This window comes from Taudactylus pleione, unplaced genomic scaffold, assembly GCF_031769625.1.
Source record: "Taudactylus pleione unplaced genomic scaffold, aTauple2 ptg000236l, whole genome shotgun sequence".
Lineage (NCBI taxonomy): Eukaryota > Metazoa > Chordata > Amphibia > Anura > Myobatrachidae > Taudactylus > Taudactylus pleione.
In genome coordinates, this window is record NW_028284638.1 from 5,872,101 (window position 1) to 5,895,975 (window position 23,875).

The window sequence follows — 23,875 nt, forward strand, 5'->3', positions numbered from 1 at the left end:
ACATCTCGTTACGTCCCATGGTGTACAACTTGTGCTATAGCTGTACCTCTGAGTACCAGTATGTCCCAGGCTCCTGCTGGTTCCTAGACCAGTGCTATCCATAAGCCTGCTGCGTTCAGCTATCCACGCTACCATCTCTCACCCACGGCTCCCAGGCCGCACCAAGTAGCTTCCACGCTACCATCTCTCACCTACGACTCCCAGGCCGCTCAAGTAGCTTCCACGCTACCAGCTTCTCCACACGGCTCCCAGGCCGCACCAAGTAGCTTCCACGCTACCATCTCTCACCCACGGCTCCCAGGCCGCACCAAGTAGCTTCCACGCTACCATCTCTCACCTACGGCTCCCAGGCCGCACCAAGCAGCTTTCACGCTATCATCTCTCACATACGGCTCCCAGGCCACTCCACGTAGCCACCCAGCTACCAGCGTCTACCCACGGCTATCCAGCCGCTCCACGTAGCTACCCAGCTACCAGCATCTACCCATGGCTATCCAGCCACTCCACGTAGCTACCCAGCTACCAGCATCTACCCACGGCTATCCAGCCACTCCACGTAAGCCACCTAGCTACCAGCGTCTACCCACGGCTATCCGCCGCTCCACGTAGCTACCCAGCTACCAGCATCTACCCATGGCTATCCAGCCACTCCACGTAGCTACCCAGCTACCAGCATCTACCCACGGCTATCCAGCCACTCCACGTAAGCCACCTAGCTACCAGCGTCTACCCACGGCTATCCGCCCGCTCCACGTAGCTACCCAGCTACCAGCGTCTACTCACGGCTATCCAGCCGCTCCACGTAAGCCACCCAGTTACCATCCGTCTGGAAGCCCATCTACTAGTAACCCGACCAGCTCAGTCAGCCTTCCTGTCTGTCCCAGTCCGGTTCCCCCAAGTCCACTCTCCTCACGGCTCATTAGCTGCACCAAGTAGCTTCAGTGCTACCATCCATCTGCAAGCTCATCTACTGGTACCCCGACTAGCTCAGTCAGCCTACCTTAGTCCCAGTCCGGTCCCTCCAAATTCCTTCTGGTCTCACTCCAACGTTTCAAGTTTCCAGTCACTCATCACCAAAGGCAGTTCTCACTGCTACCCACTTCTTATATTAAAAGAGCTATTCATGTTATCCATGGTTCCAGTACAGCTGGCCTCCAGTGATTCCAGTTCATCACCTGAGACAGGTAACTCACTAGCACCAACTGTGACACATTCCTTGTCATTATTGCAATTAGTTGGGGATTTTATTTCCTAAGCTCCAAGCATTTGCACACATTGCTCTTAGAGTTTTGTTTGCTTATTTCTCCTGTTCCTAGGTATGTTCATCTCTCTAACTATGTTAATTTGGTTTTGTTCTGAATCATCTTCTGTTGCTATGGATATGCTTACTGTTCCATTTGCCAGCAGAAATAATACCTCTTTATTGGGGGAGCAGATTTCTTTTTTCTTGTTTGGTTCACTGTCCCCCTCTTCTAGTTTAAATAGTTCTTGGTGAAACTTTCAAACTGTTCACTCAGTATTCTAGTTCCTTTTGAAGATGGGTGCAGGCCATCATATTTGTATAAGCTTCTATATTGCCAGATGGCGTGGTTATGGACTCTCAGTCCAAATCCCTCCTCATAACACCACTCCTGTAGCCAAACATTGAAGTTTCTGATGCAATGATTTCTATCTCCCCCTCTGTGTACTGGCAATACTTCTGAAAAAGTTACAGTGGTTTCCACCTGCTTTAGAGAAAACCCTAACTTCCTGAATTCATCTTTTACTGCCATGACTTTAGCATTGGCCAGGTCATTTGTCTCTAGGTGGACAATGACATCCACCTCTCCATCTTTTCTTGCTGCCTTCACAATTCTCAGCATGTGCTCTTTATCCCATGGAGCTGTGGCTCCAGGTAAACACCCTACTTGTCTCTCTACTTCAGCAGTGTTTCCCAGGTATACTCCTCTAATAATGGAATCTCCCAAGAGAAGTGTAGTCCTTTTTGAAGATGTAATTTTTCTGTTCCTTTTTCTATAGTCCGTGGAAGACCCCATATATCTTCCTGTTCTGTATTACCTATATTAGTTGCACCTTCCAGCCCTGCAAGAGCAGCATATGAGTTTTGCAGTGTCACAGCTTGTGGGAGGCATCTGTGTCCCTCTGGAAATCATCAAGGACACAGGCATCCTACATACAGTATCTCAGCATGCAGTTTTGCTATTTCCTCCTGCAGCAGAGAAAATTGCTTACAGATTGGGCAGCAGCTGAGTCTCCAGAATTCTTCCTGCAAAACAAATGCATTACATCCCCTGCACTGCACTAGGCCAAACATTGTCTCAGATGTAAGTGGTATCGGAAGTGTTACTGTTTATGTATAATAACTCACCTGTTTCTGAGTCAAACTCACAATTCACTTAAGCATGCAAGCTTCTCTCAATGAGCAAGCTCTAATGAGTCTGAACACTGTTTAAATAGTCTCTCAGGCTGCCGTTAGATTCAGCCCCTCCTCCTAATTTCACTTCACACCTAATAAGAATGCACAACACAGATACAGACACAACCAAATTCACACTCAGCTTTCTCCCTCAAATTACAATCCTTATATAGATAGGCAGAGAATACTCAGAATACTCACCTGCTTCTGATTCAAACTCACAATATACTTAAGTATTCAAGCTTCACTTTAGTCTGCAAGCTTCTCTCAATGAACAAAAGCTTCTCTCAATGTGACCAAGCTATTGTGGAAATAAGCAATATAAAACTCAACTTTATTTGAAATTATACACCAGACTCTTTTACCAGATGCATTAAATAAATATAAATTTTATTAAAAACACCCACATCTCAGCATTATCAGGAATGATATAATAAACAGTTTTAAAATAGCCTGCGTTCATTACATTACAATACTTACAGTATTTATAGCCGTTCTCAGATTTTATACACATACCAACATTTTCTGGGAAAAAAATGGTACTTAAATGGATGAAAAAAAAGCCTTGTGAAAGTACGCAGAAAAAATGCACACATTCATTACTTTAGTGTCAAACTGCATGGTTTCCTATACACATTAACTATTAGCTTTAGAAGTGACCACACTACTGTGAACCCATCAAGATGAAAAGGCTCATTCAAGTAAAGTTGACAACACTCAAAAGCATTTTCAAGTATGGCTACAGTCAGCCTTTCAATTCCTATACTAGCGATGTCATGTCTCTGCTTTCTACCATGCCCAGATCTGTACACTATATTACAGACTTTTTTCAGTTTGCTGATTTTTTTTTAAGCCAACCTTACTTTTATTTCCTTTAATTTACCTAGCAGTTTGGCAAATCATGGAGTTTTTTTTCTTCTTCAAATAAAAAGACAGTATAAAATAAAATCACATGATATTAACATAAGCATTAGGTTCCTCTCTTTATGGGGCACAACACTCTTCCGTCAGCCTAAACTTGTTAAGTACAAGTAAGAGCTTCATACCTCATTTGGAAATACCTTAATTTTACATGACAACAAAACTGACTATTTTTTATTAAACAAAACACAGTAATACAAAAAAAAAAGATGTACTATAATGCACACAGGCACAATGTTCATAAAAAACGTTCATGTACATATATACAGTATGTGACTGGTAGAAAAGAAAAGGTTCCCAATCCATTGCCATGGGATAGAGACATAAATCCAACTGAAGATGTATATTGCACAGTACGACAACTTGTGATAAGGGATTTGGACTTTGAAGAATGATAAAGGAAGCCTGGTGATGTGTGTGTACCTACTGTAACCATTTTAAATTGTTATACCTTGGAGTTCAATGTATAACAATGGAGTTCAATGAGAATCAACACTAAGGAGTGCCATGCACTGAAGTACATTCTGACAAGTCGCACCTCCAGTCTTAATTCTGTGTTAGTCATCTAGATGAGGAGCATACAAAACAGCAGCTGAATGAGCTCAAGATTGACCAGATACAGAGCCACAGTTTGTATATTGCTCCTCTAAATTATTTAGTGAATGCAAAGACTCAGCACATCTCATCTCTCATTCATACAAAGGAGAGATGAGACCAAGTGCTACAAAGTAGCACACACTGGAACTAACCAGCAGTGCAACTTGGTGCATGAGTCTTTAAGACTGTCACTTGCCAAACCCCTGCCTTACAATTTGTCCCTTTAAATTTATCTCAGTGCATTCAACTTTCACTTAAAACATTCTCAACTTTACATATTTTACAATTTGAAGAAAAAAAAAATAGCCTGCACATTTACAATATTTGTTACATGTACATATACAAGAAATATGAAAACTGGGATCAGAAACAACCTTGCCCTAAAAAACAGAAAACAAAATAGGATACAACCTATGAGACCTTACAGAAACATGATTAAGTGTCATGAAAAGAATACAAGCTCAAACATCCCTGAATTTTTAGAAGAAAAGTTCAAGTTATACTTGTTAAGATATCAAGTATTAAAGAGAGTTGTCGTGTGATTTTCTTTGTCTTGTGTATTATTTTCTCTCTGGTAGGTTGTTGGGTAACATTGATGGTATGCCATGCAATAAGGCTTCTACACATTACTCAATGTCCTACTGCCAAACTAGTGCTGAGGTAAATGACACGTAGGACCTCACTCAGACCTAACTTTAGCTCACATTAGGATAACTGATAGCAGGCTGAGTAGCACCATCATAAATAATCTAAATTATCACCATTTTTTTATGCATTTTTAAAAGGAAAAATATATATTTATATACAGTACTAACATAAAAATAAAAAAAAATATATCTTTATATTTCATTGTTTCACTATACAGCTCTTGTTAGTTTACTTTAATTTTCTTCTACAAATTCATGATTTTTTTTTTTAAATGACTATAAGAAGACAGCTGCCTAGTGTTGTGGCTACACAGATACATGTGTAACACAGTCTGGAGTAATCATGAGTGCAATAACCATACTGCTATCACGGGTAAAGACAGGTGCGCAGGTAATCAGCCTGAAGAGTTCCTGATTGTTAAAAATGCTAATGCAGGTCCAATAAAACTACTAATGTCTGGTATTTAATATTTTCCTCATTACTCTGTACATGCTCAAGCTCTGGAATATTGCTGTGTCACGGCATGTCAGTGAGGTGAGCACCAACCTTTATTCTTCACTGAAGCAGATTAGGAACAGTAAGCGGAACATTAAACAAAATATCTTAGGTGACGATCCATTTTAATTACAGGTCATCATACTTTATACTGGGAGTAGAAGTACCCAGCGTCAGTCCATAATGTATAGTAGCTGCCCAGAACCTCAGAACTATTATACATTTGGTAGAAGTGAAACTAAATAAATTATTTTCTTACAAAATGTGTGTTTTTTTACAAGCAAAATCTGAACTATATGTACTGACTAAACGAAGGGGTCTCGAGTTGTGAACAAAGGATTTACAAAAAACATTTAAACCACAAATACGATTTATCAAATGTGTCCTTCAGTTGTGAAGAGTTCCTGAAACTAATGTATGTATAACTGTGCAAGTTACTAGGAAAACGTACGCTTAGTTGCCCTAAAAGACACAAACTAAAGGCATTTTTCTATCTCCTAGTAAAGGTCAGATGTAAAGCTGCAGAACAGTGAACCAGCAGCACAACTGCCATTTTGTAACCTCACACACCTGTTCTCGCGCTATTGGGCATCTTCTTACAGGTTTGCATCTGGCTTGGTGCATCAAGATGGCAAAACATTAATATGTGACACTCAAAATACAGACAGGCCTGTCCCTTTCCATGCATGACTTTGTGTCATGTCATCATAGATGAGACTCAAATGACCAGTATTTTAGGAGAATTTAGAACAAAAAAGTGTTTACAAGTCACTTTCCGAAAGTGGAAAACATTTCAGACAAGTGCATATCTGGGTAAGATGATAAACACTTTGCATCCACACATTCTGTGGTTAATGATCCTTAATAAGTCCAAATACCCACTAGTCTACATGCAACAACACTATTGAACGTATAGCTGAGCTAGTACTACCTGCAAAAGCTTATTGTATTCATACGTAAACCGTGTCTTAATATGTGACATCACAAAAATAAATTATTTAAAAGAACACACTTTGGTAGATAAGAAACATGTCCACTGTTGGGATTATACCTTCTATCTATGCCTTTTTTAAACAACAAAATAAAATGTAAATATATACTATAATTCTGTAACTGCACCATTAGTAACATGGAAACATGTATTCTCCTGACCAAGTTGAGATTAGTAAAATACAGTATAAAATAGCAACAAACATATGAATCGTCTTTAAATGGGTGCATCCACTGTATTTCTTCTCTATATTTCTAGACCTGTTCCATCAGGATTAATGAGCTGCTTTCTTGCAGCAAATTGATAATACGCCTTCACAAAATGAACTGTAAATTGAAGGTACAAACAGTTAAAAAGCAACATCTGTGCATCGATCTACAAATGAGATTCATCTAGCACAGGTGGATTACTAATCAAGTGTGAATATGCTTTGCAGTCAAACTTGCAGCTTTTAGAACTGGTTTTAGTATAGCTTTAAGAATCTAAAGATTATGTGTCCAACCAGCCAACTAGTTGATTGGTTGGAATGAAAATCTGGTAACGTTTGGGAGTAACTGATGATCAGCAATTTGCTCCTAAATGCCAGAAAACAGATGAAAATGGTCGTCAGACAAGTTTGTTAAATGTTTGGTCTCAACAATTTGTTCAAACAGTTTTTGTCCATTATTCTGGCGTTTGAGAGCAAATTGCTGATTGTCATTTGCTTTCATACCTTACCAGATTTTCATTCCAACCAATCAACTAGTTGGCTGGTTGGACAGATAATCTTTAGATGTGTGGCCAGCTTTACTGTACATATCTGTAAAGAACATCTATATCAGTGTTTCCCAAACTCATTTCTCAGGAAGCACTAAAGGTGCCCATAGGTCAGTGACTGTTTGTCGCGATGCGGCGATACGATGGGAAATTCCGGCGTTTTCAGGTTCCGCCGGATAGCAGACATTTGTCATGTTAAATGTCGGCGATTTGACAATTGCGATCGTTTTTTTGATCGCGATTGTCAAATCGCCGAAATACAACATGTTGGATTCCCGCGATACTGCGATGCCGGGTTGCAGCATCGCTGCAATCCGTCGCTAATGTACAGTCAGGTCCATAAATATTTTTGACATTGACATAATTTTCATATTTTGGCCTCTATTCACCACCACAATGGCTTTGAAATTAAACAAACAAGATGTGCTTTAACTGCAGACTTTCAGATTTAATTTGAGGGTAATTACATCCAAATCAGGTGAACGGTGTAGGAATTACAACGGTTTCTATATGTGCCTCCCACTTTTTAAGGGGCCAAAAGTAATGGGACTATCAACTCAAAAGCTATTTCATGGACAGGTTTGAGCAAATTCCCTCGTTATTTCATTATCAATTAAGCAGGTAAAAGGTCTGGAGTTGATTCTAGGTGTGACATTTGCATTTGGAATCAGTTGCTGTCGACTATCAATATGAGATCCAAAGAGCTGTCACTATCAGTGAAGCAAGCCATCATTAGGCTGAAAAATCAAAACAAACCCATCAGAGAGATAGCAAAACCATTAGGTGTGGCCAAATCAATGGTTTGGAACATTCTTAAAAAGAAAGAATGCACAGCAACACCAAAAGACTCGGAAGACCACGGAAAACAACTGTTGTGGTTGACAGAAGAATTATTTCCCTGGTGAAGAAAAACCCCTTCACAACAGTTGGCCAAATCAAGGACACTCTCCAGGAGGTAGGTGTATATGTGTCAAAGTCAACAATCAAGAGAAGACTTCACAAGAGTGAATATAGAGGGTTCACCACAAGATGTAAACCATTTGTGAGCCACAAAAACAGAAAGACCAGATTAGAGTTTGCCAAACAACATCTAAAAAAGCCATTACAATTCTGGAACAACATCCTATGGACAGATGAGACAAAGATCAACTTGTACCACAGTGATGGGAAGAGAAGAGTATGAAGAATGAAAGGAACTGCTCATGATCCAAAACATACCACCTCATCAGTGAAGCATGGTGGTGGTAGTGTCATGGCGTGGGCATGTATGGCTGCCAATGGAACTGGTTCCCTTGTATTTATTGATGACGTGACTGCTGACAAAAGCAGCAGAATGAATTCTGAAGTGTTTTGGGCAATATTATATGCTCATATTCAGTCAAATGCTTCAGAACTCATTGGCCGGCGCTTCACAGTGCAGATGTACAATGACCCGAAGCATTCTGCAAAAGCAACTAAAGAGTTTTTTAAGGCTAAAAAGTGGAATGTTATGCAATGGCCAAGTCAATCCCCTGACCTGAATCCGATTGAGCATGCATTTCACTTGATGAAGACAAAACTGAAGGGAAAATGCCCCAAGAACAAGCAGGAACTGAAGACATTTGCAGTAGAGGCCTGGCAGAGCATCACCAGGGATGAAACCCAGCGTCTGGTGATGTCTATGCGTTCCAGACTTCAGGCTGTAATTGCCTGCAAAGGATTTGCAACAAAGTATTAAAAAGTGAAAGTTAGATTTAGGATTGTTTAGTTTGTCCCATTACTTTTGGCCCCTTAAAAAGTGGGAGGCACATATAGAAACCGTTGTAATTCCTACACCGTTCACCTGATTTGGATGTAATTACCCTCAAATTAAATCTGAAAGTCTGCAGTTAAAGCACATCTTGTTTGTTTCATTTCAAAGCCATTGTGGTGGTGAATAGAGGCCAAAATATGAAAATTATGTCAATGTCCCAATATTTATGGACCTGACTGTATGAGGCCCATAACAGTGCATGGTGTCCATTTTTCCTAGTTGGTGCACAGGTGTATTCATTACCGGGTGACACATTTTAAAAGATCCACAAGTGGAGATAATTATTTCCCCTGTGCTTCTGTGAGGTGACCTGGAAAACATTCACTGTCAGTGCTCCCTGAGGAATGAGTTTGGGAACACTGACCTATATTATCAATATTTTTCACAAAAGAGTAAGCATGGCAGCAAATTATTCCCATTGGAACAGCTGAAATATGGATCATTACTTAAAACAAACAAAACAAAAAAATGAAATAAAAACATTTGCTTTAACAAATCTAATCTAATGACTATGGTGGAGACATTTGCAGCCCAATAGGTAATACTGAGTACTTAACTTGGAGATATTTAAGTTGACCTGTACAGTGTGAGAGATATATTGCAGTGGACACATTAGTAGGCTTTCAGAAACAAAGAAAGACAGGAGTCGCCCATCTAAATGTAAAAGTTCTCAACACCTACAATATTTTCAAAGTATTTTTTTTATTTATTATTAAAAGTACTTACTGTATGTGCTACCTATGCTCACCCACCAGCCCTGACAGCTTAATCACACCAACAGGACTAACTTAGGGCCTATGTATTAATAATCACGGAACTGCCACTATTATTAAGGTTTCATATAGCTGCAGATATTTTCATTTTTAATAAAAATATCCCTGCTATGTACCAAGGGGAACTTGCAGGGACAGCGGTTGCAGTAAACGCGCCCCCTGAGAATTCGATCCTGAGCACATTGTAGAAGTATTTTAAGTTTGTGAAAGACTTCGCCGAGGGAATGCTGGAGGGTGCAGGAGAGAGATTGAAAACTCTCTCCTGCTTGTAAGCCCCCATAGGCTTAAGACAGTCCACACCATCTGAAGATGGTGTAAACTACCGGGGCTAAATTCCAAAAAGCTTTGCTTTTCGGAGTTTGGTACATAGGGCTGATATTGTAGTCTCCATTAATAATAATGGGGACTGCAGTATGCAGCGCTAATTAGTCTTCTGCAAGATATTTCTGTGAAATCTGCTGCATTGTGTTATTAGGAAACAGCAACTCATAAATGTAAAAACTGCAGGTTATACATAATTTAATGAAAAAAATCTTGATACATAGGCCCCTTAGCAACTATTGGGATCTATGTATTAAACAATCTGAAGATGGTGTAAACTACCAATTCTAAACTCTGAAAAGCTTCGCTTTTTGGAGTTTAGTACACAGGGTCAGATCATAGCCCCGTATTCAATTGTCTGACTTTCCGCCTCCTTCACCTGTTTCAGAGGCTGAAACTTTACGTGCGCGTTCTTGTCTTCTCCATATTCAATTCGTAAACAGGTGAAAACGGAAAGCGGCGAATGTGGAACAGGCGGAAAGTACTGTCAGAAGTCAGTCAGGGAAATCAGTCTGTACCCCTAAAAAAGATGCACTAACATAGGGAATCAATTTAGATGTGTACTAATAGCCCTATTAAAAGTGTTTGGGGTACTTAAGTAGTTTAAATTGCTTCTTATTAGCGTCTTTGCAAAAGTGGTGAAGAATGGCATAAAGCAGTATTTTTTGGTGAAAATAAGTAGTCCAGTCAAATTTGGGGTACTTGAAAATGTGTGCAAGCATAATTTTTATGTCTGTAAAGTGAACTTTTAAAAAATGTGAAAAACCACCCTCATACATGCACCTGCAATTCCTAAAACACTTGGCCCCTCCTTACAGCACACCAAGAAGTCTATTTTTGCTATTTTTTATAGTTGTCCCCCCACTTTTTACTTTTCTGCCCCCAAAACAAAAGTACTTTTTTGGGGTGTTCTGAGGTAATTTTTTTTGTTTTGTAGAATTGTCCTTTGGGGGGCTGTCCCAAGGGTTCTGAGTCATTTCCCCACGTTTGCACCCCAAAATAACAAATTTGCACTGTTTTCACCTGCTATTCAGGAGATACTTTTCCACATATTACAATGCATTGACTTTCCGCTTAAGCAAAATCGTCCTCGATGTGAATAAGGAGATACTTTGAAAACAGGCGGAAAGTCCGAATCCGCGGAAACTTATCTCCAAACGGCACTTTTTGCATCCAATTGAATCTGGCCCATAGCCCCCATTTATAATAATCGGGACTGCGATCTGCAGTGCTAATTAGCACTTTGCTGGAGATTTCTGTGAAGTCTCCTGCATTGTGCTATTATAGTACATAGGATTGGTACATAAAATTATGCAGAAACTGCAGTTTCTGCATAATTTTATGTAAAAATTAGCTTGATACATAGGCCCCTGTATGTTGGATTGATGACCTACATCCATTTCTCATACTATGGGCGGAATTCAATTGTTTCTACTCCCCTTCGCGCCCGACAGAGCTATTCAATTGTTGCTAATGTCGGGCGCGATCAGCTGTCCAGGGGGGTGAGAGCTGAAATGTGCAAAAAGTGACCTGTTTGGGGGGCCAAACATCACTTTTCGCGGTCGCGCCCAGCACTTTGGTCGGGTTAGTTGCTTTACGTGGCTAAACCCGACCACTTTGGGCGCTATTAGCGCAAAAAATGGCAGCAATTGAATAGCGGCCCGTGATCTCCAGTCGCTTTAGACGGGAGATCCGGACCGCGTAAACAATTGAATTCCGCCCTATGTGTCCATCTGTACTTTCATTTAATAAGCTATACTAGGCTACTAAAATAGCACGTTATAGAAATGTAAAGATGGCTGGGCAGCACTGTCAATATTAGTTGCGGGTGGAGTGAGCAAAGTAGGTTACAGACAGTTCTATCAGTGTGCAATGTGCCAACTGCAGGAGAGTGGGTATTTACTTTTCATAACAACAATTATTGGGTACTATGTTCAATTCAAATTCATTGTACTTCTCTGCACTTACAGTATGTAAGGTAAATCACTATACAGTATGCTAAAAAATTAAGTAATGGACAATGCTTAATAAATTTACCTTGATGCAGACCTAGAACCAAACTACATCTAAAAAAAATGTTCTTTACTTTTAAAAAATTACTTTTACTTTGTTTCTTTTGATAAGACATGTCCTGCAGAATTCAAATCCTTGAGGGCAGGTGCTGTACTCTATATCCATCAAAGTGAGATTTGTTCATTTCAAGTGATAAGATACTCTACTAGATGGTGCATATAACAACTATTATACTAGATAGGGGCTTAACTGAAAGATGGGACAGATTCTTTGACTCAAAGCTGAATACAGCTTGTACATTTTACAAAATGAAGCCACAACACTGATATATACTGTATATAAAGTAGTGAATTCATCTGAATGAATTAGGATCCAATATGCATTGTAAGGACATCTATCCTGCCCATTGTAAGGGTATTGGCAGCAACCTCAAAGTTCAGTGCCCCATATAAAAATGCTGAAACCCTATTCATGTATAGTCGGAAGTACATTTGGCCCAGGTTATCATCAAAGGTCACTTATTAAGCATTTCTATAGATTTCCAATAATGATAAAATACTTTAAAAATGATAATGTATACCAGTATGTAACTTAAGACGATGGTTACATTGCAGGGTCTTTCACCTGTGGGCACTAATAAGTTTAGAATCTGTAAATTAGCATTTAACAGAATGAATAGAAAACAAATATTTAAAAGTGTACTTCGTGAATTCATGTATACCCATTAAACTGAATATGTCATTAAAGGCATTAAGTATTTATAAAGATACACATTATAGCACCAATTTATCTGAATGAACAAATATTTTCAGTGTTTCTTCCAAATCTTTGAAGATCTGAGTTTATACACTACTTCAGTACATTGGAGGTCATTATTAAGATTATATAGCATAGGTTAAAAAGTTGCAATTCCAGTATCAATTAGCACATTAGGAAATCAGCACCACAAGGTATTTGTAAGATTCCTGATGTTGTATCTCTACAGCAAGATTACCTCTGGCTCCTACCTAGACATTTTTGTTTTTAAAAGTGGTCACAGATGTAGGATGGTATAAGGTGAGAGCTACAGAATACTATTACACTTCATCCAATACACCTGTGTTTTCATAGCTGTTGAACACCATTGCATAGGATGATTGTATCTTCTTCTTTGACATGTTCTGTGACCAATCAGAAGTCAAAGAGGAAAACCGTGATGGTGAGGATATGGTTTCTTGGTTTTGCTGGTTATTAGTTCCCATGATTTACATGATTTTTTATGTCAAATACTGTCACAATATCCACACAACCACAAGAACTAGCCTATCAGAAAATAATGTATCTCTTTGATGTACATGAGGTAACCCAACAGACTACATGTATCTGTTGTAAGGACCTGTAACCCGTGTTAAGGCGTATGGAGATGTGGTGACTTGGGAGTTTGTGGTCATTGACATTGTTCTCTGAGTGAGCGATTTGATGAAACGTAGATAGGTTGGTTCAGCAGGCTCATGGGCTGGTTCAACGGGTTCTCGTTTCACTTTTTTATTGTAGGATTTTGGAGCAACATAGTCTGGACCATACCTTTCGCAGTCCTCTTCCTTTTCCCTAGCCTTACCTGCCATCTTTGCTTCCCACAATGCTAAGCCGTGCTTTGGCTCGTTCATGCTTTTATGTTGATAAAATACTAGTGATATCCTAGTAGGGTGATTCCTATTGGGGTTTTTTAAAGGGGTTGTAGCGTGGAGTTCACGCTTTGCACATTCAATAAGTATTGAGCCATGAGTTGGGGCCACTGCCACTCCTCCTATCTCTGGGTCCAGAAAGCTCTGCTCACTGTCTGACCACACTTCTTCTGGCTGTTCTTGGACAGGTGCTGGGGCCTGTGGTAGCTTTTCCTGAACATTAGCACCATTAGATCTACTGAGGCCTCCAAGGGTAGTCCTGTCATGAGTAAGACCTGGAAGCATATCTGGAATACCATTCGCTACATGTAAGTGCATGTCATCATTTTTACCATAGAGATGCAGAGAGCCAGCCCTGCCTCCTATGGACGCATTGCTTTCATTAGCCAGGAAGGAGTGTGGAAGAGGATAATCACTACTCTTGTTCAGGGAAGCGCAGTCCAAGTTATTAAGGTTAGGTTTTGTCTTTGAGGCAGCTTCCATCAAGTGATCTGTTTTATGCACAGAGTATGGATTAAAAGATCCCATTGGTTTAAGATTGCAGCCATTGAAATCATCAACTTGCATGCTTTGGTTTCCATAATTCATGTATTTATGACCATAGGCCTTACTGTTAGCAAACCTCTGCTGGTACAGTGACTGAACTGGAGGCAGACTAAGATTAGCCACTGGTTCTTGGTTTTTAAACCTGTAGAACATGTGTTGCGGAAGTGAGGAATAATGACTGAGATAAGGAGAACAATTGTCCAAGGGAACATTTCCATTACATGGATATGGGGGGCATGGGCTACCTTGATTTAAGGGTCCTTGGTAAGGGTTCACTGGTGTGGAGTCACAGGAGACTACTGAATTTGGAGGAGCATGAAAAAGATCCATATGGTTAGAGCCAGAATAAGTGGAAGCAGAATTTTGATAGGGGTCTGCCGGGTTAGGAATTCTTGCATAAGAGTTATTTGGATCTGATGTAGGAAAAGAATTCATAGTGTTTGGGTGACTGATGTTAGACATGGAGCCTGGCTGCATTGCTGAAATTCGCAAAAGATCTGCAATGGAGAGAATAATATGAATTCCTTACATGTAGTAAAACACTTGAATGCAACATATTGTACATGTCAATGAAGCCATCATTTCAAAGTCATAACAACCGACCTTAAAAGACCATGTGTATGCATGCACTCATGTGATCAACCATGACCCAGTCACCAGTGTGGTCCAACAGTATACTGTATATAACATGTGTACTAGTTATTAAAAAATGACCCGATAAATGTGCTCAGTTTTTATCTTGATAATATTTAGAAGACTTACCTTAGTCGCACCCTACAAAAGACTAAAACAAAATGGACATTCAGAATCACTTGTAGAATATGAGATTTTTCATGAATTTAATGTCTAGTTTTTAATAGATGTTGAATAATGCAGGTGGAGTAATCTATTATAAAAGTACAATGTTTGGTTATTTAGTAGAAAAGGCAATTACAGCAATCAGCCATAACACTAAAACCACCTGCCTAATATAATGTAGGTCCCACTCATGCAGTCAAAACAGCTCTGACCCGTTGAGGCATGGACTTCACAAAACCTCTGAAGGCGTCCTGTGGTATCTGGCATCAAGACGTTAGCAGTAGATCCTTTAAGTCCTGAAGCTGCAAGGTGGGGCCCCCATGGCTCGGACATATTTTTCCAACACATTCCACAGATACTCGATCGGATTAAGATCTGGGGAATTTGGAGGCCAAGTCATAACCTTAAACTCTTTGTCATGTTCCTCAAACCATTCCTGAACAATTTGCAGTGTGGCGCAATAACCTGCTGGAAGAGGCCACTGCCATCAAGGAATACCATTGCCATGAAGGGGAGTACTTGGTTTTCAACAATGTCTGTGTAGGTGGTATGTGTCAGAGTAACATCCACATGAATGCCAGTACCCAAGGTTTCCCAGCAGTGCATTGCCCAGAGCATCACACTACCTTTGTTGGCGTGCCTTCATCCCATAGTGCAGTGGTTCCCAAACTGGGTGCCGTGGCAGCCTGGGGTGCCTCAGGGCACTTGCAGGGGTGCCTCGGGTTGGTGGTCTAGGACTATATCAAATTATTTATGATCAGTGCGATAGGTGAAACCAGTGCTTGTGGCTGCCAATCTGTGTTCAAACAAAAGCACAACTCTATCAGACCAGGCTACCTCCTTTCATTGCACCATGGACCAGTTCTGACGCTCAAATACCCATTGCTGGTGCTTTCAGCGGTGGACAGGGGTCACCATGGGCACTATGACCAGTCTATGGCTAAGTAGCAAGCTGCGATACACTGTGTTCTTACATCTTTCAATCCTAACCAGCATTAACTTTTTCAGCAATTTGTCCAACTGAGGATCTTCTGAGGGATCAGACCAGACGGGCTAGCCTTTGCTCCCAATTCGCATCAGTGAGCCCAGGGCACCCATAACCCTGTCGCGGGTTCAGTGGTTGTTTTTACCTGGATGACTTTTGATATGTATTAACCACTGCGTACAGAGGCCCTGATTCAGAGCCGGACGCTCTGACAGAGCGCTCGCTCTGAATCAGGGCCGTCCCTTCTCCTTTTTGGAGCGGCCTCCTGGCCGCTTGCATAGCTGTGGGTGACCACCCACAGCTATAGCGAGCGGCCAAAATGATGGCCGCGATGGTCAAGACCATCGCGACCATCGGGCTTGCGACGAAACCCTGCGGTAGTGTCTCGCTGCCGCAAGCCCTGGAGTGCTTTTGGCTCTATCAGAGGCAAAAGCACTCCCACTGACATCACTAGTGATGTCAGTGGGGCCGGCCCCAGACGGTAGGCGTTCCCATGGGAACGCCTCCATCTGGGCAGCCACGCCCCCGGCACGCCCACCAAAGGGGGTGTGCTGTCGATCACCATCGACAGCACGCCCCCTTTGGTGCGAGACCCATAACGACGGCTTGGCCGTCGTTATTCGGGTCGTGCGCATGCGCACTTGGGCAACATTGACCCGCTTGCGAGCGGGTCTGAATCAGGCCCTGAGAACACCCCAGTAGACTTGCTGTTTTTGAGATGCTAGCCAGCACAAATTTGCCCTTGTCAAAGTCTCTCAGATCCTTACGCTTGCCCATTCATCCTGCTTCCAACACATCAACTTCAAGAACTGCCTAATATATCCCAACCCTTAACAGGTGCCATTGTAACCATCTGTGAGTGCTTTTAATGTTATGGCTGATGGGTTTATACAAGAGTGTAGCCATTTGCATATCCTCTAAGGTTACTCACACAAATAAAAGACTGATCCCTTGTGATCTGATGGAGACCTTATAGAATCAATACATCTGTTTTGTTCATTGTCAATAAAGTGCACACAAATAAATTGCTGCTGTAGTACTTGAGTGTTACGTTACCTGCTAGCTGCTTTTCATGGTTAGCTGTGTCAGAGTGTGCATTCTTGTAACGTGAGGGCTTCTCCTTTTCACTTTTGTGTGAGCCATTTTCTGTGGATGCAGAGAGTTTCTCTGCTGCTGCTTTTTTGGCTTCCATTTTCTTCTGCCGGCACGTCTTCACAGGCTCCGCTAGCATCCTCACTTGCCTGCGGAAGGAGTTCAGAACTTCAATAGCACCTGTTCTTTTTTTTTCTTCCTGTGCTTCTGTGCTGCCAAATTCATCTATATGGGAGATTTTATAAAGAGGTAAGACGTGCAGCTGCTCATCTTTGGGAGGTTTCCCAATATTACGATTGTCTTCTCTGGTTAAAGTGCAGACCTGGAGAAATGGAAGACACACAAAAAAGTTTAAAATTGGTAGATTTTTGGGGTGCAACAAAACATTTGTGGAGACTACTTTTCAAGAAAAATATTAAATATCCAGTAATAGTACCAATTATACCATATAGTTTATATCAATATGTTATTTTTAATACTTCAAAAATTACACCTTCCTATGTAAGAAGACAGTATTGTTTGAGGTGAACGTTGACACCAGCTTTAATGAAACATTACAAACAGTTTATACATTCTACAATCTTTTCAATAAGGTGTGATCCCAACAGATATGTAGAACTTCACATCGGATAATGAGACTTATGGTAAGAACCCACCTTTGTTAACTCTTTATTCGAAGTTCATAGGGCCCACAGGGAGACCTTGGGATGTAGGTGATGGGAACCAATTCAGGCACCACGCAGTTAAAGCTTTCAGCTCCCAAGATGCATTGGGTCCACTCACCCTATACCCCGCCCCCGAGCCAGAGGCACCTCAGTTGGTAAAAAGCCAAAGGCCGGAGGAGGATAAGAGAGAAGGAAGACTGGAACACTCAAGAATCACACTCACAGAGAAGGAGCCTTAACAGAAGCCGGAAAAGGCAGGCCTGCCTGCGTGTAAGCCTCTGAGATAGTCATACGAAGCCATCTAGCCAATGTTTGTTTATTGGCTGGCCAACCCTTCTTGTGAAACCCATAGTTCACAATCAAGGAGTCTGATTTCCGAAGAGAACTGGTATGGTCCACATAAATCCAGAGGGCGCGGACCACAACCAATGAGGCCTCACCTGCCGAGAGGTCTGGTGATAGAAAAGCCGGTACTATAATTTCCTGATTAATATGGAAACTAGAAACAACCTTAGGAAGGAACTCAGAGCGAGTACGAAGCACCACCCTGTTCTGGTGAAATATCAGAAAAGGAGGACAAAAGGAGAGCTCACCCAATTCTGACACCCTCCTGGCAGATGCAATAGCCAGAAGAAAAAGAGTGTTAGTGATTAACCACTTAAGTTCCACTGAATCTAGTGGTTCAAATGGAGGACCCTGGAGGGCCCAAAGGATTACTGCCAAATCCCAAGGAGCCACTGGTGTGACAAAGGGAGATTGAATCCGGAGGACACCATGGAGGATGGTGTGGATATCCGGAAGCAGAACAATTCCACTTCGGAACCACACTGACAGTGCAGAGACATGCACTTTCAACGAGGCCAGGCGTAGGACGAGGTCCAATCCAGCTTGAAGGAATGCCAGTATTCTGGAAATTCGAAACACCTGAGGGTCATAATCTCTTGTACGGCACCACTGGAAATATGTATGCCACACTCTGTTGTAGATCCTGGCGGAGGCAGGTTTACGCGCTCTAAGCATCATGTAGATGACCGAGGTAGAGTGTCCCTTGGATCTTAGGAGGGATGTCTCAAGAGCCACACCGTCAAAGACACACGATCCAGGTCCGGGTAAAGGCAAGGACTCTGAGACAACAGGTCCGGACGTTGAGGCAGCAGAAACGGGAGTATCGATGGAGAGACTCCGAATATCTGAGTACCAATGACGTCTGGGCCAAGCTGGAGCCACCAGCAGGACAGTGCCTCCATCTTGCTTGAACTTCCAAAGAACTCGAGGAAGCAGGGAGACTGGAAGAAATCGGTATGCAAACCGGAAGGTCCATTTCACAGACAGAGCATCCACCAGGCTTGCTTCGGCATCTCTTGTTCTGGACCCGTACAATGGTAACTTGTGATTGTGTCGAGAGGCCATGATGTTCACCTCTGGGAGACCCCATTTGTCCACGTGGAGTTGAAACACCTCTTAGTGAAGAGACCATTCCCCAGTATGCACATCGTGACAGCTGAGAAAGTCCACTTCCCAATTGAGAACTCCCAGAATGAACACTGCCGAAATGGCCGGGAGAGGAGATTCTGCCCATATCAGAATGCGTGACACTTCTGTCATTGCTGCCCGACTTCGAGTGCCTCCTTGATGGTTGATGTAGGCCACTGTGGAGGTGTTGTCGGACTGAACTTGCACGGGCTTTCCGTAAAGAATGTGCTTTGCCATCATGAGGGCCCTGTACACAGCCCGAAGTTGCAATATGTTGTTGGGCAGGGATGCCTCTACCGTTGTCCACCGGCCCTGAAAGGAGTGTGGACCGGTCACTACGCCCCATCCATGGAGACTGGCGTCCGTTGTTAGGAGTATCCAGTCCGGGATCCAAAAGGGGCGACTCCTGGTTAGATGAGACATCAATAGCCACCAATACAGAGACAGGCGCACCTCTGGAGAGAGTACCATCATCTGAGACCTGATCCGGTGGAGTAATCCATTCCACCTGTAGAGGATCAGCCCCTGCAGGGGCCTGGAATGGAACTGAGCATATTACACCATGTCGAATGTGGACACCATGGATCCCGGAACCTGCATCGCCGAGTGGACTGACACGCGGCAACTGCGTAGACATCTGCGTACTTGCAGCTGCAGCGTGGAGATCTTTTCTGCAGTTAGAAAGATTCTCTGCTGGTGAGAATCCAGAAGGGCTCCTAAATGAACCATCCTCTGTGAGGGAATTAGTGAGGACTTTTTCCAATTGATTAACCACCCATGCGCTTGTAGACAAGCAACTGTCAGTTGCAGGTGAATTCGCACTTCTGGAGAATTCGCCAATAAGAGGACGTCGTCCAGATATGGTAGGAGCCGGATACCCGGACTCCGCAGGTGGGCTGCCATGACAGCCATAATTTTGGTAAATACCCTTGGAGCCGTGGATAGGCCAAAGGGCAGCCCCCGAAATTGGAAGTGTCGTTGCAGTATAGCAAACCGCAGATAACGCTGGTGAGAATGCGTTATGGGAACATGTAGGTATGCATCCTGAATGTACAGTGATACCATATAATCCCCAGGGTCCATAGTCAGTATGATGGACTAAGGTCTCCATCCTGAACCTGGGTACCCTGAGGAACTTGTTCAGAGATTTGAGGTTAGGATAGGCCAATGAGACCCATTCGGTTTCTGAACCAGGAAGAGAGTAGAATAATAGCCAGTCCCTCGTTGAGATAGTGGAACTGGTACAATTACCCCTGCATGCAGCAAGGACTGTATGGCTTTCTGGATCTGCAAGGCCTTGGTTTTGTCTGAAGGAGGGCCTCTGCAGGAAAACTGGTGGGGAGGTCTTCGAATGAATGAGAGGGCATACCCCTGATAGACCACTTCTCTTACCCAAGCATCCTTGGTGGTTTAACACCAGCACTGGGCGTACTGAAGAAGTTGGCTTCCCACTCGGGGGTCCCCCAGAGGGAGGTCCATCCCGTCAGGCTGTGGGTTTATCCTCCTGTTTGGAGGCCGGGCGTCTTGTGCTCCAGGCCTGTTTCTTAACAGGAGGTCAAACGTTTCTGAGGTTGATACCTCTTACCAGGTGATTGCCAGGCATCAGCCATGTGATCCACCAGCTGATCTGACAGAGGGAATACTGCCGAAGTCACCTTCAAATATTGAAACAGGGGATGTTTGGATTTAGGGGCTGGCTCGTCATCCTCTATAACCAATTCGGATCTGACCACACGCACCAAGGCAGGAATATTAATTCTTGATTCTTGCCGAGGGGAGTCAGGGTTAGAGGCATCAGCCACCTCTCCTTCATCAAAAGACATCTCAGACTCTGATAGCTGTGTGGACTGAGATGACAACACAGGACGCTTAGCTGGTATAACGAGCTTCTCACTCTGCAACATGGTCTGAAGAGCAGTAGAGGTCGCTGCCAGACTCTGTACTGAGTTAGAGAAAACATCCACCCATGGTGGAGGTACACCCTATGGTAATCCTACTGAGGGAATGACCACCTGCTGTGGTACAGGAGGGGTCTGCATAACCAGTGGTAGTCCCTGTGAGGGAATGATGAGCTGCTGTGGTACCCCCATAGGAGGAAAAACAGCCAGGCCGGCCAGGCGGTCCACAATGGAGGCCAGCATGGGCGAAAAAGTCACCCAGGGTGGCTCCTGTACTGATAACGGGGGGTTTGAGGAACCTGGTGGGTTATAACACCCCACACAGAACCCATCCCGAACCCCATCCTCCTCACTGAAAACTGTAGTACATAATCTACAAGATTGCAGCATGGGTATAGGAATGTGTTCATTACCCTTTTCAGACATGTCTGCATGGTAAAATGACACACAATATGGTACTGAGGCCCTGATTCAGAACCGCTCGCAAGCGGGCCGATGTTTAGGCACGCGTGAGCAAGCCCCACCGAGCGACTGAAGTTCAGTCGCTATGGGGCCTGCAACAAGATGGGGCAGCTGTCGATGGTGAGTGGCAGCTCGCCCCGTTTTGTGGGCGGGTTGGAGTGTGGGAGGAAACCGGAGTACCCGGAGGAAACCCACGCAAGCACAGGGAGAATATACAAACTCTGCACAGTTAGGGCCGTGGTGGGAATTGAACCCACAACCTCAGTGCTGTGAGGCAGTAATGCTAAGCATTACACCAACTTTGCTGCCCACACCATCTGTGACATCACTACAGATGTCAGTAGTGGACTTCCTGCTCTATTAGCAGGAAGTCCACTCAGCCTTGCGGCAGCCTAGTCCCTACCGTAGAGTCTCGTCGCAAGTTCAATGGTCGCGATGGTCTCCTGGCCTGCTGTGGGTGGTCTCCCAGAGCTTTGCAAGCGGCCGGACATAAAAAATAAAAACAAAAAAAACGCCCACAATCCCGTGCGGGCAGCGCCAGTGAGCGGCTCTGAATCAGGGCCTGAGTACAAAGCAACCACGAGTATGTATAAAAACTAACAGGGAGCAATATACTGGTCCTGTCTTATGCTTAGATAAGCTGCAGGAACCTGCTGCCTAAATATAGCACAGTGCAGTACACAACAGTAAGTGACAGACCTCACAAATATGGTATTATATATATATATATATATATATATATATATATTTATATAAGGTCAGGTATGAACCACCCTAACAACACCTGTATTAGGGCTGAATGAGAGAAAGGGTATAGCCATAAGCTGACAAACAGAAAATGACACAGATAGATAGAGCTAGCACAAGTCACATACAATGCAGGAAAGATGCTGCAAAGCAGCACTATACTCAACTATACAGACGCAGTGTCTGGTAGGAAATAGCACTACATATGCTGACCCTATGGAGAGGTATGCAGGGGGACCGGACCACACGTTGTTCTGGGAGAACTGCGACTGCACCATGGAGAAAATGGCCACTGGAGACCTCAGAGGGGGAGGAGAGCAGCTCAGGGAAGCCAGACCGCAGTGGAAAGGCGCACTGAGCTGAGGAGCCGCTTAAACAGGGAAGCTGTCTTCCCTGGCCGATTATTAACCCCTTGGACGCTGGTTTCCCGCACCAATGTGCCCCTGGTAGTGCAGTGGAGCTTGATGGCCGAAGCCTGTGTCCACACTCACCACCTCCGTTCTGTCCCGAGACCGGAGGTATGGACTGCCATAACGCGCGGTATAACCCTGATGTCCGGGTGCAGTCTGGGTCCTCTCCGGGGGCCCTGGCTAGCGTTGACCCCGGAATGCCCGCCGAGATCCCCAGATCAGTACTGGTGTTGCGGCACCAGAAGGGTGATGGAGTGGCAGCACAGACGTCCCACGGACAGTCTGCTGCTGCGCGCTCTAGTCTTTGTAAAAGTAAAATTATGGGGCTGTTGAACAGCCCCCCTGCAAAATGGTGACTCGACTCCGGCCGGGCACCAACGAAACTGAGGTGCTCTGGCTCGGGGGTGGGGTATAGGGAGAGTGGACCCAATGCATCCTGGGAGCTGAAAGCTTTAACTGCGTGGTGCCCGAATTGGTTCCCATCACCTACACCCCAAAGGTCTCCCTGTGGAACCTATGGACCCTGAAGAAAAAAAGAAAGCATCTAATTGTATACAATAACTAGCTGCATAACTAACCTTAACTAATAAAGAACACAGGAACGTACAAAGTCAATAAAATCAGGGTGGACAACCAGCTAGATAGCACTGGTTTTCAGCACTATTTATGTCACAGCCATGTCATTGTTTTAAAGTGTAGTGGTCCTAATTTTGGTCTGGAAACTTCATAATCAAAATAAAATAAGAAATTGCAGTGTATGGATGTAAGTTAATACCTGACTATTGAGCTTTGCACTTTCCTATGATGGATTCCATAGTATATAAATAAAAACTGCATTGTGAGAGAGATAACAGGGTTTCCTCTTACAGTGGAAGACACCTAAATATCAATAACATGGTATATTATAAGTTTCAGAAAAATTATGCCTCCAAGTCAAAAGAAATTATAACATAAAACAATACAACATGACTTACCAGTGTGCTGCCATTTTGCATATTGTGCAGGTCCCTGTGGGAATGAGCACAGAAGTCCAAGCAAGCAGTGACTCCTGAGAAAGGACGACCTTCTGTCTTGCCAAGACGACAATCTGGGGCTCTGTGTTCATGCTCAATCTGTAAAATGGGAGAAGAAAACGAATACCGTACAGTCAGTAATAGGATGAACTTGTTCTCAACCTGAGAACATTCATAACAGTTTGTATCACCTGTATTGGCCCCTCTTTGCTCCATATCATATGCCCTTTGGGTAACAGAGAATATTAGCTCATTGTTCAGCTGATGAACAAAGGTGCCAATACCATTGGATTTCATTCTAACCTTACCTGATATTATATGAAGGAAGTGTTATACAGCTTATTTTGTTGTTCAATAGCAATGCTATGTGTCTAACTTAATGCTACTGCCCACCTTATT

At 43.2% G+C, this 23,875-nt stretch overlaps 1 protein-coding gene across 1 annotated transcript in view; it reads right to left on the bottom strand.

Moving 5' to 3' along the window:
* Positions 1 to 13,075: 13,075 nt before the first annotated feature.
* TET2 (tet methylcytosine dioxygenase 2) overlaps positions 13,076 to 23,875 on the bottom strand; it is a 114,324-nt gene continuing 103,524 nt past the window's right edge. The window contains exons 8-10 of the mRNA XM_088479498.1: positions 23,438 to 23,575; positions 16,773 to 17,130; positions 13,076 to 14,430 (exon numbers count right to left, since the gene is read on the bottom strand). Coding sequence (XP_088335624.1) covers positions 13,076 to 14,430; positions 16,773 to 17,130; positions 23,438 to 23,575 — 1,851 coding nt within the window. The remainder of the gene's footprint in view (positions 14,431 to 16,772; positions 17,131 to 23,437; positions 23,576 to 23,875) is intronic.